Source organism: Chaetomium tenue (assembly GCF_020726465.1).
Source record: "Chaetomium tenue strain MPI-SDFR-AT-0079 chromosome Unknown F5144scaffold_4, whole genome shotgun sequence".
Classification (NCBI taxonomy): Eukaryota; Fungi; Ascomycota; class Sordariomycetes; order Sordariales; family Chaetomiaceae; genus Chaetomium; species Chaetomium tenue.
Genome location: NW_027117332.1, coordinates 3,304,381 through 3,318,612, shown reverse-complemented (window position 1 = coordinate 3,318,612; position 14,232 = coordinate 3,304,381). Strand labels below are relative to the sequence as shown.

Genomic DNA, 14,232 nt, shown 5'->3' with positions numbered 1-14,232 from the left:
AACAGCTCATCTTCCTGGGGTGCCATGGTGAATAATTAGGAATTGGTGAAATAAAGTTGCGGGCTGTTTTCACGGAGCTGGTGAGGCTGGATGGGCAAATATCTTATGCCTGGTTGTCGGCCGTTTTGCCGTAAATCTAAGGTTGGGGGGGTGATGATGTGGACTTGTCGGTGACGATGGAGACCAAGCTTCCCTGGTATTTATTTGGGCGGTGATGAGGGGTGGTCGATAGAGGGGTCCTCAGGCCATACTTCTTTGGCCAACCAGCGGCACGTTTGGCGGGGTTCTGGCCGGGCCGGCCCACCTTGAATCAGTGTCGGCTGTGTGCCATTGGACTGTGACAGATCTGGAACGTCAACAGCAGAAAAGGGGAGCTTTGCCATGCCCAACCGTATCCCGGGAGAGGCACAGGGACGGGGCGAGCTAAGTCGAGACCCAAGCATCGATCCGTTGGAGCACTTGGCCATGAAACCAGTACCCTGGATCCCGCGCCGCCTCCTCGTAGTCGGTATTTTCAGAGCTGATCCACCATGGAAGCGCTTGTTTATTTGCAGCTGTACGGTGTAGGCAGATACACACAACAACTGCTGGGTTGTGCACAAACTGCCGGCATTAGCTGCACGGGAACAAGTATGTACGTCGCCTAGGTGGTTGATTTGACATAAACTAGCCGCTGGTCTAACATCATTTGAGCACCTCCATTGTTTAAGAAAATAATGAAATAAGCACAGGCTAATCTAGAAGGCAAACACCGGAGATGGAGGAGCAGGTTTTCCTTGGAGAATGAAGGTCGTCATGGCTGGTTTGGACGGTGTCTCACACTTCACAGTCCAGACCGACCAAAGGGGGCCAAAACCTGTTGCCCAATCGGCTCACCGCTCATTTTTACGATGCCCAAAAGGTTCAGCCAGGCCCGAACTGGAACGGAGCGGATGATTTTCCGATGTGGTAAGACGGGCATGGAGGCGAAATGGAACTCCATCAGACTCAGGTTCCCTAGCCTACCTGCCTTGGTGGCCCTTTTTACCGATTTCAAGGTGGACCCTGGTGTTTGCTTGCACCTGTCTGTCCCCGGGGCATTGCGCCTGGGCGTCGAAAGAGCAAACACATAACTTCCCAGATCTCCAGAAATTGCAGCCTTTCCGCAGCGTCCGGAGGAGACGTGGCAACCTGGCCACTGCCAGGCTGACCAACGGATGGGTGCCCAACCGATAAGGCGATGATGCCGGAAAAGGCGTCAAACAACCGGGCAACAGAGAGACGCTGAGCGCGGCTGTGGCTCGGAGGGGTAGGTGGTCGACCCCCCGTGGCGGGGACGAAGGGAGCTCCCCAAGAATGTGCATGTCATCCTACCGCATCCCGCGCGGCAGCCCTAGAAAAAGAAGGCAGAGCCGCTTTATCGGTGACTTGGAGACGGTCAATTCGCTCGCGATGGCGGCTTTAAGCTCCCTGCGGAGAGACGGCGTGTGGGGATGCCGCATTCTGCAGGCCCCTCGCCGTTCCCCTGATGGCTGAATTCGCTGTTGGAACTCTTGAACCCCCAACCCTTTTTGGGGGTGTGGAGTATGGAAGAAGCCAGTTATCCAATCGGCGGCTAGCGACCCTGCGCTTTACGGACAGTTGTGATCCGTGCCCTTCCACTCAACACGCTAGAGGTTCCCCACACCTCGAGTCGCGCTGATGAACTCGCTCATTGGGGCAGGATGGTCCTTACCCCAGGACCCCCCCAGCTCGTTCGCCCAATCTGTCACCAGACCAGATTGCAGATTGCGCCAGGTCCAAAAACTGCGTTAATCGCATCGCGAGCATCAATATTGTTGCGCTGTCGGTCTGCCTCCAACATCACTTTTATCTGATCATCCGCAGCTTGGCCGCTAGATCATTTCCCCGTTTTGTCTTATTTCTGCCGGTCCTCCGTGACAAGAACGGCACGGTACGGAGACCATTGCGGCGACGCGCGAAGAATTTCTCTCGTCGCGCTTCTCTCCTGGTATCCCGGACCCTCCAGACCACGCGCTCAGGATAGATCTACTCGCGCAACTCTTTCTTTCCGCGACAACCTCGTGTAGTCAAAGCACATTCGGCAAACAATGGCGCCAGACCGGCGTCTTCCAGAACGACACAATCCTCTTCTGACTGAGGATGTGCCAGCTCGTATGTCCATCACTTTGCCCCCGAACTGACTCGTTGCTAACTGGTTGCCATAGACAGCGATTTGGTCAGCCGTCGTCGGCTCGGGCAGACCCAGTTGACCGCACGCATGATCGCGACAGCCCCTGCGGGAGAAGTCGACACGTCGGCGCTTGGCGCGTTCGATTACGCGCACCTGCGCGCTCCGCTGCCCAGGGGCATCGTGTCTGGCATCTTCAAGTCGTCACCGCCCAGCTACTTTCTCATGCGACGCAGTCACGACGGATTTGTTTCCGCCACCGGCATGTTCAAGGCCACGTTCCCGTACGCGGCGCAGGAAGATGAAGAGGCGGAACGTAAATACATGAAGTCGCTCCCGTCGACGAGCCATGAGGAGACGGCCGGAAACGTGTGGATTCCGCCTGAGGAGGCGCTGGTGCTGGCAGAAGAATACAAGATTCTCCCTTGGATCCGCGCCCTCCTCGATCCTACCGACATCGTGGCCACCGCTGGCGCCGACAGCGGCCCGCCCAAGAAGATCAGTGCGCCGCCCAAGTTCTTCTCTGGGCAGCCGACGCTCGTCCCGCCTACGCCGAGACGCAGCCGTCGCTCCGCCAGCCCAGCCAAGGCCGCCGTCCCGAAACGCGCGGTTGCGAGTCCGCGGAAGCGTCGCACCGCCTCATCCCAATCGTCGATCGTAACCGATAGCCTACCGGCCAGCGTCGGTGATTCGGTTTCGCCTACCCTCGTAAATGAAACGCCATTCCAGTCCCAGCTCTCGGCAACCTCGCTGTTGAAGGTGGCGAAGGTCGAGGATGCTACCGAATCCGAGCTCAAGATCGAATCGATCGAGAAGGAACCTGCCGTCCTGCTCGAGCCCGTGCAGGAGGAGCCCAAGGTCAAGATCCATCTCGACCAAGACGTCTCGGTAGATGCGGATGGCGAGGAAGTCAAACACACAAAGGTTGAGGTCGAGGTTCCTCTCCTCGGCGAGCTTCCATCACCCGAGGATGCGGCCAAAATGGTTGCCGATGCTAAGGCCATGGTCGAAGCCGCCGTCAAAGCCGACAACGAAGCCGCTGGTGCGGCATCAAGCAGCAAGAGCAAGCGGAAAGCCGATGACATTGCTCAGGACGAAGAGGGCGAGGAGGGTGAGGAGGGGGCCGTTGAGCCGCCCAGGGCCAAGAAGGTCAAGACGGAGGCAGAAATCCGCAAGGAGAAGATCCGGAAACGGGCCTTCTTTGGCCTCACCGCCACGGTTGCCGTGGGAGCTCTTGGGTAAGTCCCTTTTCCGACTCCTCACATTCATGCGTATCACTAACCGGATTCGTAGTGCGCTCGTCCCGATAATTACACCGTATGTGATGAATGCGCTATAACGGCAGTTCAATATCATCATTATTCGGTGACGCCCTCAGTGGCGCGAGATTTCAGCCTTGGAAACTGGGCACCAAGTCCCTCATCACTCATATTGGTTTGGAGTTGTGGGAGGATATCGGATGGGCGGGGCGGATTTCTCCTGCTATTTTGAACGTGCCTGTTCACATTTTCACCCTTTTTCGTGCACATACCCCCTGCGGCGATGCCGCCTTTCATCAAACATACACTGGACATCGATGGTGGTTGGAGGGGACGAGGGGAAGATTTGGTTAAAAGACACTTGGAGTCGGTAGGCCCGGGACAGAGATGGCCTTGGAAACACCTCGGGCTCTCGGATGGGCGAGGGGTGCGTGGGTTGGGTAGGGGGGGAGGGCGTTGTGGTGACCAGATAATCCCAGTATCCCCTTGTAATGGACGGACCTAGAACCTACTAGGCTCCCGCAGCGAGTTGTAGGCGCACGGCGTTTGTATTAAGTCTCAGATACACAAGTACATGAAGATACTCTGACCGTTTCCCGGATTATCCTGGTGCCATTGTGAGCCAACCTTACATAGTAAGGGTTAGGGCCTGTATTTACTTCCTGTGCCTCATCTCGGAACCGAAGGGGGCTTGCAGCCGTGGACGGGACCAAGCCCGATCCGGCTGAATTCCGTCGCACACAAAAGCTTTTCCTCGTCAAAGCTCTCTGCTGTTTTTCCTCTCCCCCTCGACTTTCCCAAAAAAGAAGGAAAAAATCGGCGGGATCCAAACTCCTCCCCCCTCAATGGCAGCCTCCTTCTCTTGAGGCTCTCTTAAGAGTCTGACGGGAGAGCGGGAGCACCCGCCTTCTCCACGTTTACTCCTTTATGCTCTCCGCCTCGGGCCAGCTGGTCTGGTGACCCGTGGATCCAACCATGCTCAAATGAGCTGCGGCCGGCAATGGGCGGCTTTGGGGACTCGGCTTCCCCGCCGATCACCCTCGGCCGGATCAACAACACCGAAAGGTGCGTGCCATTCCCCTCGGGTACACACCGTCAACTCCTCGCAACTACTTGATAAACCGCCTTGCGACTACAAGAACACAATATGAGGAACGCAGGGAGGTTATGGAGGCCCACACTCCGCATCCAGCGCCGGGACTTCTCGGCTTCGGCCCGACGGCTGGATAACTATGCCTTCATCGGCCTGGGCCAAATGGTATGTTTGTCTGCAACTCAATAACTTCGTCTGTGAGCACCAGGCTGACTGTGTCTTCGTTGATCAGGGGTTTCAAATGGCGAGGAATCTCCAGGCCAAGCTCCCACCCAGCGACACCATCCGCGTCTTTGACATCAACAAGGCCGCCGCGGAGAAGCTGGTGCATACGATGAAGACACAGCAAGCCGGTGGTGCGGTGGCAGAGGCCGCTGACAGTGCCGGTGACGCGGCTAGGGATGCGGTACGTGCCTTCTCCTATTCTCGCTTTCCACTGTGGTTCTTACCCCCGGGCTTTTATGATGAGTTTGTTTTATCCATGACTTGTTCTAAGTTGGGCCGGTCCGCCGGCCTTCACCGTGATTATTGTTATACAACAAAAGCCAATCCTCTGAGAAGCCCAAGAACCACTCTTGCATTTACAAGCGAGTTACGACGATGAGCGTTGAACCTCAGCTGACCGAAACTCACTCAGGATACGGTCATCACTTGCCTTCCGGAGCCAAAACATGTCAAGTCCGCATATGAGACCATCCTCTCGGCGTATGCCACCGCCCCCAAAAACGAATCAGCCGCGCAGCCCAAAGCGCGGCTCTTCATCGACTGCTCCACCATCGACCCCTCCTCCTCACGGGAGGTCGCCAACGCCGTGTCCACCGCCTTCCCCAACGGGCGAGGCAGCTTCGTCGACGCGCCCATGTCGGGCGGCGTCGTCGGGGCCACGGCGGGGACGCTGACCTTCATGCTGGGCGCACCACAGGCCCTGCTCGGTCGCATCGAGCCGGTCCTCCTCCGCATGGGCAAGCGGGTGCTGCACTGCGGTCCGCAGGGCGCCGGCCTGTCGGCCAAGCTGGCCAACAACTACCTGCTCGCCATCGAGAACATCGCGACGGCCGAGGCCATGAACCTGGGCGTGAAGTGGGGGCTGGACCCCAAGGTGCTCGCAAGCGTGATCAATGTCAGCACGGGCAAGTGCTGGCCGAGCGAGGTCAACAACCCCGTCCCGGGCGTTGTGGAAACGGCGCCGGCGGGGCGGGATTATGCGGGTGGGTTTGGGATTGGGCTGATGAGGAAGGACTTGAGGCTTGCGATGTTGGCGGCGAAGGAGGCGGGCGCGGATCTGCCTTTGGCGGAGAAGGCGTCGGAGGTGTATGAAACGGCCGAGTCGGAGGAGAGGTGTAAGGGGCGTGACTTTTCGGTCGTCTATCGCTGGCTTGGGGGGAAGGAGTGATAGTCGTAGTACCTAGTATATCAATAGAGTCCTCGCGGGCATTGTTGAATTGTTGCTAATATCCTTCCACGCTGGTATTGTCCAATGATTGCACCACGGGAAGTGTGCAACCAACCGGTGGGACACCATTGGCGATATTGAGGGGGAAAGCTGGAGAACATGGAGCCGGCCCCTCCAACACCCCGCCAGCCCGCATGGTATTTCTCCGAGTTTCCAAAAGTTCCACCCACAGCCCTGCGTCCCTTTCCCGCCCGCCCCTAACCAGGAAACTCTTGACCCCGAATATTCCTGAAATCCGGTCAATCCAGGAACTAGAACGTTCACATGCGACGAACCATTTCCCGTCCGATTGCCTCCAAAATCCTCCTTTCCAAAACGGATCAGCCAAGTCGTTGATTCCCACCCACATCACTGATTGATCGTGCGGAGGATCGGATCGGCTGCCAATCAAGCCAATCCAACCCCTGGGGTGCCTCTATTCGGGTTCCCTTCGGGATTCCATGACAACCCTTTCAACTGTCACTCTGACCATCCAGCCCGAACCGAATCATTATGCCCGCCCAGACCAGCAAAGAACGGCGGCATACTACCCTCCCTGGTCTTCTTCAGGGATCTTGGCCCGGAGCTGGCCTCGGGTTTTGAGAATTGGGTCGGATCGCTTAACGGTTTGCGGGTTGTCTTTGCGGTAAGAGGGACCGTAGCATTCAACATTCTCGGTAAGGTAACGATGAGATGGTGTGTTTTGGGGGGGGTATATAGGGCTGGCCTGGACCCCGCTTGGGGTTTGGGGGTTGGTTTGGTGCTCATTGGTTTTAATACCCCGAGAAGATACTGTATTTGGAACTTGCCTTTTGGTTTTTAATATCAGACCTCCCGATACCATTGCTCGCACAGCAGCCGTGTTGCAAGTCATATGTCCAACCAGGTGCCCCCCTTGGCTTAACATCGAACAACGCAACGTAGCCTACAGGTCAAGAAAAGAGCCACAATGGTCGAGCTGGACCCATCCATGTTCCCACCGGAATGGGACCAAAACGCCATCGACGATGCCATCGCCAACTTCTACTACTCGTGCACCCACATCACGACCAACTGCACCGTCGAAGCCACCACGCTTGGGTACTACCCTAACAGGGGGATCAACATCTTCCTCGCCATTGGGTTTGCCATAGCAACCGTGACCGCGCTGGTGCTGGGGATTCGGAAGAAGACATGGAGTTACACCTCTTTCATCGCGGCCGGGTGCGCGTTAGAGCTTGCAGGTGGGTGAAATTCAGGGGAGAAAGGAACCGGGACCGCCTCATCCCCTCCCCCCTTGTCAAGACAAACAACTAGAAGCAAAACACAAAACCCCAACAACTAACCCCCCCCACCAGGCTACGGCGCGCGCATCCCGCTCACCGACAACCCCTGGAACAAGCACGCCTTCGAGACGCAAATCGTAGCCATCATCCTCGCGCCCACCCTCGTGTGCATCTCCATCTACCTCACCCTGAAACACATCTGCCTGGCGCTCAACCCGACCCTGTCGCGCGTGCGCCCCCACCTGTACCCCTTCGTCTTCGTGCCCCTCGACGTCTCCTGCCTGCTCGTCCAGGCCATCGGCGGCGCCCTGGCGGCGAGCGCCGCGACGACGAATTTTAAGATGGTCCAGCATGGGAATCGGTGTATTATTGCGGGGATTGTGCTGCAGGTGGTGGTGTTGAGCTTTTTTGGCACGTCCGCGGGGGATTATTATTTGAGGGTGCGGAAGTGGTGAGTGCTTGGGGTTGGTGATGGGTTGGTTGTTGTTGTTGTCGTTGTTGTGGGTGACTAAGGGGGTGGAGTGGGATGCCCGGCTAACCTCACTTCGATAGGATCAACTCTCCCGAGGCGGACCCCGAGGCCGTTGCGCTGTGGCGTGATAAGAACTTTAGAATGTTCGTGTACGCTGTGACGGGGGCGTATAGCGGCATCTTGATTCGCTGTATCTATCGGTATGTTCCTTGACTCGTCACTTTGACTAGAAGATGATGCTGACTGGACTGCTGGAACAGTATCGCGGAGATGGCTGGTGGTTGGGGCAACCACATCATGCAGGACGAGCCATCGTTTATTGTGCTGGAAGGATTGTGAGCAGAGCCACCATCATCAGAACCCGAGCAAGTTCGCTGACTTGAGCAAACAGTATGGTCCTGATTCCTTGCCTCCTCCTGGCTATCTTTGCACCCGGTTACCTGTTTCCCCAAATGGCGGCTCGCATGTCTGCCCCCGGCCGGGTCGGGCTGAAGCGGAAAGATGGCGAGCAAACCGATGCTGAGAAGACTTCCCGACCCGGGGTCCTCGGGGGTCAGCAGCCCACCACTAGCGGGGATGAGTCTGTCGTCGGTGAACAACAGGCGAAGGAAGCCCCGGTGCCGGGAGTGGAGGAGGCTAAAAGTAAGGAAGCGAGCTAGAAATAGGCGATATTTGATCTATGTATCTTGGTTTTGGGGACTTTCAAAGAAAATGTCTGCGATAGGTTCTGTCTTTGGGGTTCAATAACAAATTCATGCCAGCACTCAAACCATAAGGTATTTTCCGTCCGGGCTTGGGAGTTGATTTTCCAGCTTTGCCATTGGATTGCCAGCAACTGAGAACACAGTTTTCGTCGGTTCAAATTGAAATGTTGAGCAGTTCGTCGCAAAACACCAAGATGCATCATTGCGCAGAACATGTGCGACGAAAACCACAATACTCAGAAATCATTCACAAGTCGTATGAAATCACTCGCACCGTGAGCTTAGACTTTATTCCATGAACGAATTACCAAAATATGCTATGGGGGGACACAAAGGGCGAAGGAAAGGCTGGACTTGGGCGTTAACTGCACCTGTTTTTGCTGTAGCAAGTCTCTCCATCGTGAAAGTCAAAGAATAGGGTTGATAGTGACAGAAGGTGGATGTTACTTGATAAACAATAAACAGACTGGAGGTTACCAGTGACCCTTCTTGATGAGCCTTCCCGTTGTTGGATATGCCCACTCTTCAGAAGACAAGCCCCTCGCTCATTATCCATATACAGAGACTCTTACAAGTACCCATTCATGCCAACCTCCTTCATTGTTCAAGACTAGCAAGAATCAGTGCGATCGGGCTTCTCTCGGTCTGCCCTCTTAGGCAAGGCAGCAGGCGTTGTCCGCGAGTTGGACAAGGAGTAGACACGAAGTGAATAAGAAGTCAAGGGAAACGCCTTGAGAATAATCTTGAAGCCTTACTTTAGTTGCAGGAAGGCACGCGTATGGTAGTTTCAACTAGTACGCGTGCATTTGGTGTGTTGAGCCTGTAAAACGCGCCTGGACCCCCTCTTGCCCTCATGCAATTCGTCCCAACTAGTGATGGGCGTCTGATTTGGCCCTGGGTGTTTTTATTTAAACTCGGGTCTCTTCTGCTTTCTCAACTTCTCAACTCCCAACCACAAACCCCTCGGCAGAACACCTCCCTGCCCGCCATCATGGAGGATCGTCGGCGCCTCGCAGCGCCCGAGTTGACCCAATGGGTCAAAAAAATAAAAAACAAGATGACGAGCCTGCCCCCGATGGGGGACTTCCAAGACCCGCGGGCGGACTTCCGCCACGGTTTCGTTCTGCGCCTCCGGCTCTCTCGCCACGAGCGAGAGATGCTGGAGGTGGCAGCAGCCGATGAGGACGGCGCTTCCTCTCCTCTCCCCGCCACCGGCCAGCCCGGGCTGGCGAAGCAGGTCGCTGTCCTGCTCTTTCTCCGGTGGTATGTACCAACTCCCTCAAATCTATCGACTTACACCTAGATATCCCCGTCCCCAGTCCCTGCCCATTTATTTGACTCTTCGAACCGCACACGACGAGGGGCGTTCCTGAGCGCACAGGGGCGGCCAATGACACGACTGCCTGGCTAGGTCTGTCACTGTTATTGTGCGCTGCCCGCCGAGGGACGCCTTGGTTCATGCGAAAACTCCGCCGAGGAGGGGTTGTGCGGCCTCTCCCTCTTTCCCTCTCTCATTCTCAGCACCTTTTGCAATCTCCGATGAACTGAAAGGCTCCAAAACTGTCTTGCAAAATTCAGTTCTGGGTCAAACCTCTGAGGTTCGCAATGGGGCAGTCACAATCTGACCTCAGGAATCGCAATTCACAAGCAGGATCGGATCACTTCCCATTGACCGGGCTCAGTGAGCACTGGAACATGGGAAGTGATCCGGTCCTGTTTGTTGAAAGGCGATTTGATCTTACAAATTCATCACAAAGCCTCTTTCCTCTATCTTTGAGAAGAAATTTGCTGACAACTTCACCACACACCAGGTCGTTCGCCCACCACACCCTCCGAGAGCTGCTCTCCCAGCTGGGGGAGGCGGAGACCGACTCGGGCAGCGAGTCAAGCGAGTTCGGCGACGGGACCAACTCGGAAACGTCGTGGGGGTGGCACCCCGCCGCCAAAAAGAGCGCGGCCGAGAAGGAGCACCAGTCGGCCCTCCTCAAGTCGTTTGCCGTCGGGCTCGCCACCCGACTCGATTACGCCCTCCCCTTCGACGCTCGCAGAGAGCGGGTGAAGGAGCTGCTCTCCGACCCGGAGAACGTGGAGTTCTGGGATAACTACCAGAACTGCCACGGGTCCATGGCCAGGGAGTTGGACAACGACAACCCGGAGAAGTTCGCCGTCGCTCCCATCCCGGAGGACGAAAAGATTTGGTATGTTGCCCTTGAACTTTTGTCTGATGAAGGTGCGTGTGATTGTCGATGAACTCCGAACTGACCTGCTTGACGTAGGCTCGGCCTTGCCAACAAGGTCATCAAGACGCATCATGTCATGCGCAAGTGGTACGTACAACCCGCCCAGTTTCAACACTCGGCCGCATGAAAGCAGTACACTGACATTTCCTTCAGGCCTGGTGTCCACGAAGCCGCGGCATTTGCCGGCCAGGCTCTCGGAATCCGCGGCATGGGCCCGGAGTACCCCTTCATCGGCACCTGGTTCAAGCGGTACCTGGCTGCCATCTCCCAAGCGACGGAGCACAAGGGTAGACCCAACATCTACGCCTATTGGATTTGGAACGGCACCGGGCAGTCCAATTCCCGGTTAATCAGGAACCTGGGAGAATTCCGTTGCTCGGCCGATCACCCCGAGTACGAAGAGGATTGGGTGCAGACCGTCTATGCCTCCGTTGACGCTGCCGATGTTTGGGATGTCTGGACACTTTTGCGCATGATCCAATGCGAGTCAGCTTCCCGAGAAATCACGGCCTCGGAACTCAGCCTCCTGCGCGCGGCACAATACCAAGCAGTACGTACAGCGATAGATACATCATGTGTCTAGATGAGGCAATGGCTAACACTAATCATAGGGTCCCCCTGACCTCAAGAAGGAATGCTCTCCTGCCATCCTCGATCTTAAGGAATATGTGGACATTACCCGCTACAACTCTCCCAAGTACCAACTTCGGCCTGTCACATCCAAGACCACTATCACGGAGCTTCTCGAGAAAGCTGGCCTCGACACCACCGGCAACTGGGACCTTGTGGCCCTGACGGCGACAAAGCAAGCCAAATCCTTCTCCGACCAGTTATGGAGCCTGGGAGGCCATTACCGGCATGTCTTTTACCTTACTGACGACGTGACATCCCACTACCTTGGCAATAACCGTGACCTGCTTGGTCTCAATATCCCCTGCAAATGCAACGGATGCGACTGTCCTGGCTATCAGAACAAGAGGCCAGGCCGAGATACCAGGGGCAAGGCCAAGGTTGACTTTTGGATGGAGAGGATCGAGCTCTCTCACCACGCCGCACATTGCAAGTCTCACCATGGAGGAGATGGCCAGATCGTGCTCGCCCGCCGCAAGTTGGATCCCGCTTTACTACACAAGATCCTGGAGCGCTACTGGATTGACTGGGTGAGTATCCAGCTTCCTCCTTCTACCCGTGACATGGCTTGAGAATTCTGCTAACCATATGCACTTCAGAACGATTGCATGCTCATCTTTGGTCGGGGTGATGACGGTCGAGGCAACCTCATTGACGGCAAAACTCTCTATCTGCTTGAGACCCTTCCCGGTATGAAACTTCGCGGCTTGAAGCAAAATACAACAGACGAAGCCCGCGGTCTTGCCTCAGCTTGCCTTTATCTCAACCTCAAGCTTGATCACCAGTACGAGGGTACCGAGGGCCGCAATCTGCTGAAGAGCATCATGCGGGAACGGTACCACCCTCGGTTCAGCGACTTCACATGTCTGATTCAACGCCGTGACGCTGGCATCGACTGGAAGGATGCTACTCTTTTCAGCTGTGGCCGCTACGGCTCAACCTATGGGGTACCCTGGAGTGTTGGGAGGCGGTACGACCAGTTCGGAAATGTCTGTTACAACAGATACGAAACTGGCATTGCCTTGATCAGGATCATTGCCAATTCTGACGGAGAATCCCGAATCGCCAGGGACAACATGTTTTGCGGCCGTGTAAGTCCCCCATTACTCCCCATGGGGTGAAGTTTAGCCCTGGCGTTTCTAACCTCCTCTTACAGCTCGAGTCCTTTTACGATTACGTCGCCGGGAACCGCTTCAAGAACGTTGTCCACTTCTACGGGTTTATGTCAGTCCCCGTCAAGACCATCCACGGCGCAGAGAGCAACCGACCGGCTCCCTACAAACCCGAAGCGGCTGTCCCTGGAGACCGGGCCTTTGCGTTTGTGTTTGAGCACACCAAGGGTCCACTTCTCGAGTTCATTGGAGACATGGTTGACGACTGCTTGGAGAGGGAGACTTGGCTTGCCATCTTCAACTTTCTGCACGAAATTGGCACCACCCTGCGTGAGATGCACGCCACCATTGGGCCGTATCGGTATGTTTACCTCACCATTCCCCAATCTTCACCATCCATCCCCTACTTGACAACCAACCAACCCTCCCCCACCACCCCTCACCCTCAACCCTCTCACCATCAACCCTCCCAACTCCCAGCACCCCCGCCCCCCCCCTCCAACAACCCCTGAAAGAACCCACAAACTAACCCCCCCCCTCCCAACCCACAGATCCATCAACCCCTCCAAAATCCTCCTCCGCCCCAAACGCTCCCGCCTCCGCGCCGCCGACTTCAACATCCCGCACCTGCACGACCGGTACGCCGCGCCGCTCGGCAGCCCCGCCCCCGCGCGCTTCGAAGCCGTGCTTGGCGAGCCCAGCCTGGTGCCGCGCCGCCCGCCCGCCTACATCGCGCCCGAGCTGCTGCGCGCGGGCAACCGCCCGGACCAGCATACCCCGGCGACGGATGCGTATGCCTTTGCGAGTTATGCGTTGGAGTTGATTGATAAGGCGAGTGGGGGGTTGTACGCGGGGTTGGGGTTGGGGTTGGGGTTGGGGAGGAGGAGGAGGAGGGGGGATGTGAGGGTGGTGTATGTGGAGGTGTTGAAGGGGTTGGAGGATGTTTTGGCGGCAGAGGGGGGGGTTGCGGTTGAGGGTGGTGCTTCGTCGTCGGCTTCTGCTTCTGCTTCTGCTTCTTCAGGTGGTGGTGGTGTTGATCCCCGGACCAAGGCGATGGACAACTTCCTACAGCTGGCTAAGGATGTGGTCAGCGGGGGTGTGGTTCTGGATGGGCATTACCCTGTTCCGGAGTCGTCCCACTGGTACTCCTTCTCGACGGCGTTCCCGCGTGTCAATGACGCCCTGTGGATGAGCACCCATCATGAGGAGAGCTGGTTCACGAGGGAGAAGGTGCTGCTCTACTACATCTATCGACCACGTGGTTGGAGCTGGGATACCGATGCCTCGAGCAGCGGCAGCTCGCATGATGACGAGGAGGAGGACATTTGGGACAACTCGGATGCAGACACCGACTCGGTGAGGTCAGACCTTACTGGCTTTTAGTTGGCCGAGTGGTGGATGATACAGGGCTGGTATCCTTTGTCGGTTTAGATCATTCTTTCGTTGCGTTTGCTTTTGACAGGGGCTTATCCCAACGACAGAGGTCCATCATGGACCAGTACTCAATTTCTTTATGCCAATTGATGATTTCCACTGACTGTTACATCCAGTCCGCTGAGTTTACTGCGGAAATACACCTGCATATCTCTTGTGCAGGCTCCTTTGTGGTGGATGGAAGAAACTGCATGTGTGGCTGGTCACCACCAAGAACTGGCATTCCGGACTCTCACGGAAGCATCACTTAGCCGCATACGTTGTTAACCACTTTGTCGCATGCACTGTCGCAACTAATGAAGTGCACAACTTGCCCTAACTTATCTTTTCTTGCTTTCCCACAAAGATGGCACTCCCAAACATAAAGTCGAACATACAAAACTGCACACTCACCCACAACACCACCACCCATCACCTCAAC

The 14,232-nt window shown here is 56.2% G+C and overlaps 4 protein-coding genes across 4 annotated transcripts; all 4 read left to right on the top strand.

Annotated features, from left to right (window-relative positions):
• Positions 1-2,090: 2,090 nt before the first annotated feature.
• On the top strand, positions 2,091-3,509 carry F5144DRAFT_490789 (uncharacterized protein; the record flags this gene model as incomplete). Its single annotated transcript, XM_066785818.1, has 3 exons — positions 2,091-2,154; positions 2,208-3,408; positions 3,464-3,509. The coding sequence occupies 3 exons, from the start codon at positions 2,091-2,093 to the stop codon at positions 3,507-3,509; spliced, it is 1,311 nt and encodes a 436-aa protein (XP_066643501.1).
• Positions 3,510-4,576: 1,067 nt separating this feature from the next.
• Positions 4,577-5,915, top strand: F5144DRAFT_593143 (NAD binding domain of 6-phosphogluconate dehydrogenase-domain-containing protein; the record flags this gene model as incomplete). Its single annotated transcript, XM_066790425.1, has 3 exons — positions 4,577-4,687; positions 4,755-4,928; positions 5,160-5,915. The coding sequence occupies 3 exons, from the start codon at positions 4,577-4,579 to the stop codon at positions 5,913-5,915; spliced, it is 1,041 nt and encodes a 346-aa protein (XP_066643500.1).
• An 805-nt stretch (positions 5,916-6,720) lies between these two features.
• F5144DRAFT_573801 (RTA1 like protein-domain-containing protein) lies at positions 6,721-8,462 on the top strand. Its single transcript, XM_066788986.1, has 5 exons — positions 6,721-7,177; positions 7,292-7,670; positions 7,772-7,891; positions 7,952-8,026; positions 8,083-8,462. Exons 1-5 carry the CDS (start codon positions 6,904-6,906, stop codon positions 8,348-8,350), a joined length of 1,116 nt encoding a protein of 371 aa, XP_066643499.1. The 5' UTR covers positions 6,721-6,903; the 3' UTR covers positions 8,351-8,462.
• Positions 8,463-9,386: 924 nt separating this feature from the next.
• On the top strand, positions 9,387-13,911 carry F5144DRAFT_621172 (uncharacterized protein; the record flags this gene model as incomplete). Its single annotated transcript, XM_066792044.1, has 9 exons — positions 9,387-9,658; positions 10,207-10,593; positions 10,672-10,722; positions 10,789-11,185; positions 11,247-11,795; positions 11,865-12,356; positions 12,422-12,738; positions 12,929-13,519; positions 13,571-13,911. The coding sequence occupies 9 exons, from the start codon at positions 9,387-9,389 to the stop codon at positions 13,758-13,760; spliced, it is 3,246 nt and encodes a 1,081-aa protein (XP_066643498.1). The 3' UTR covers positions 13,761-13,911.
• Positions 13,912-14,232: the final 321 nt, after the last annotated feature.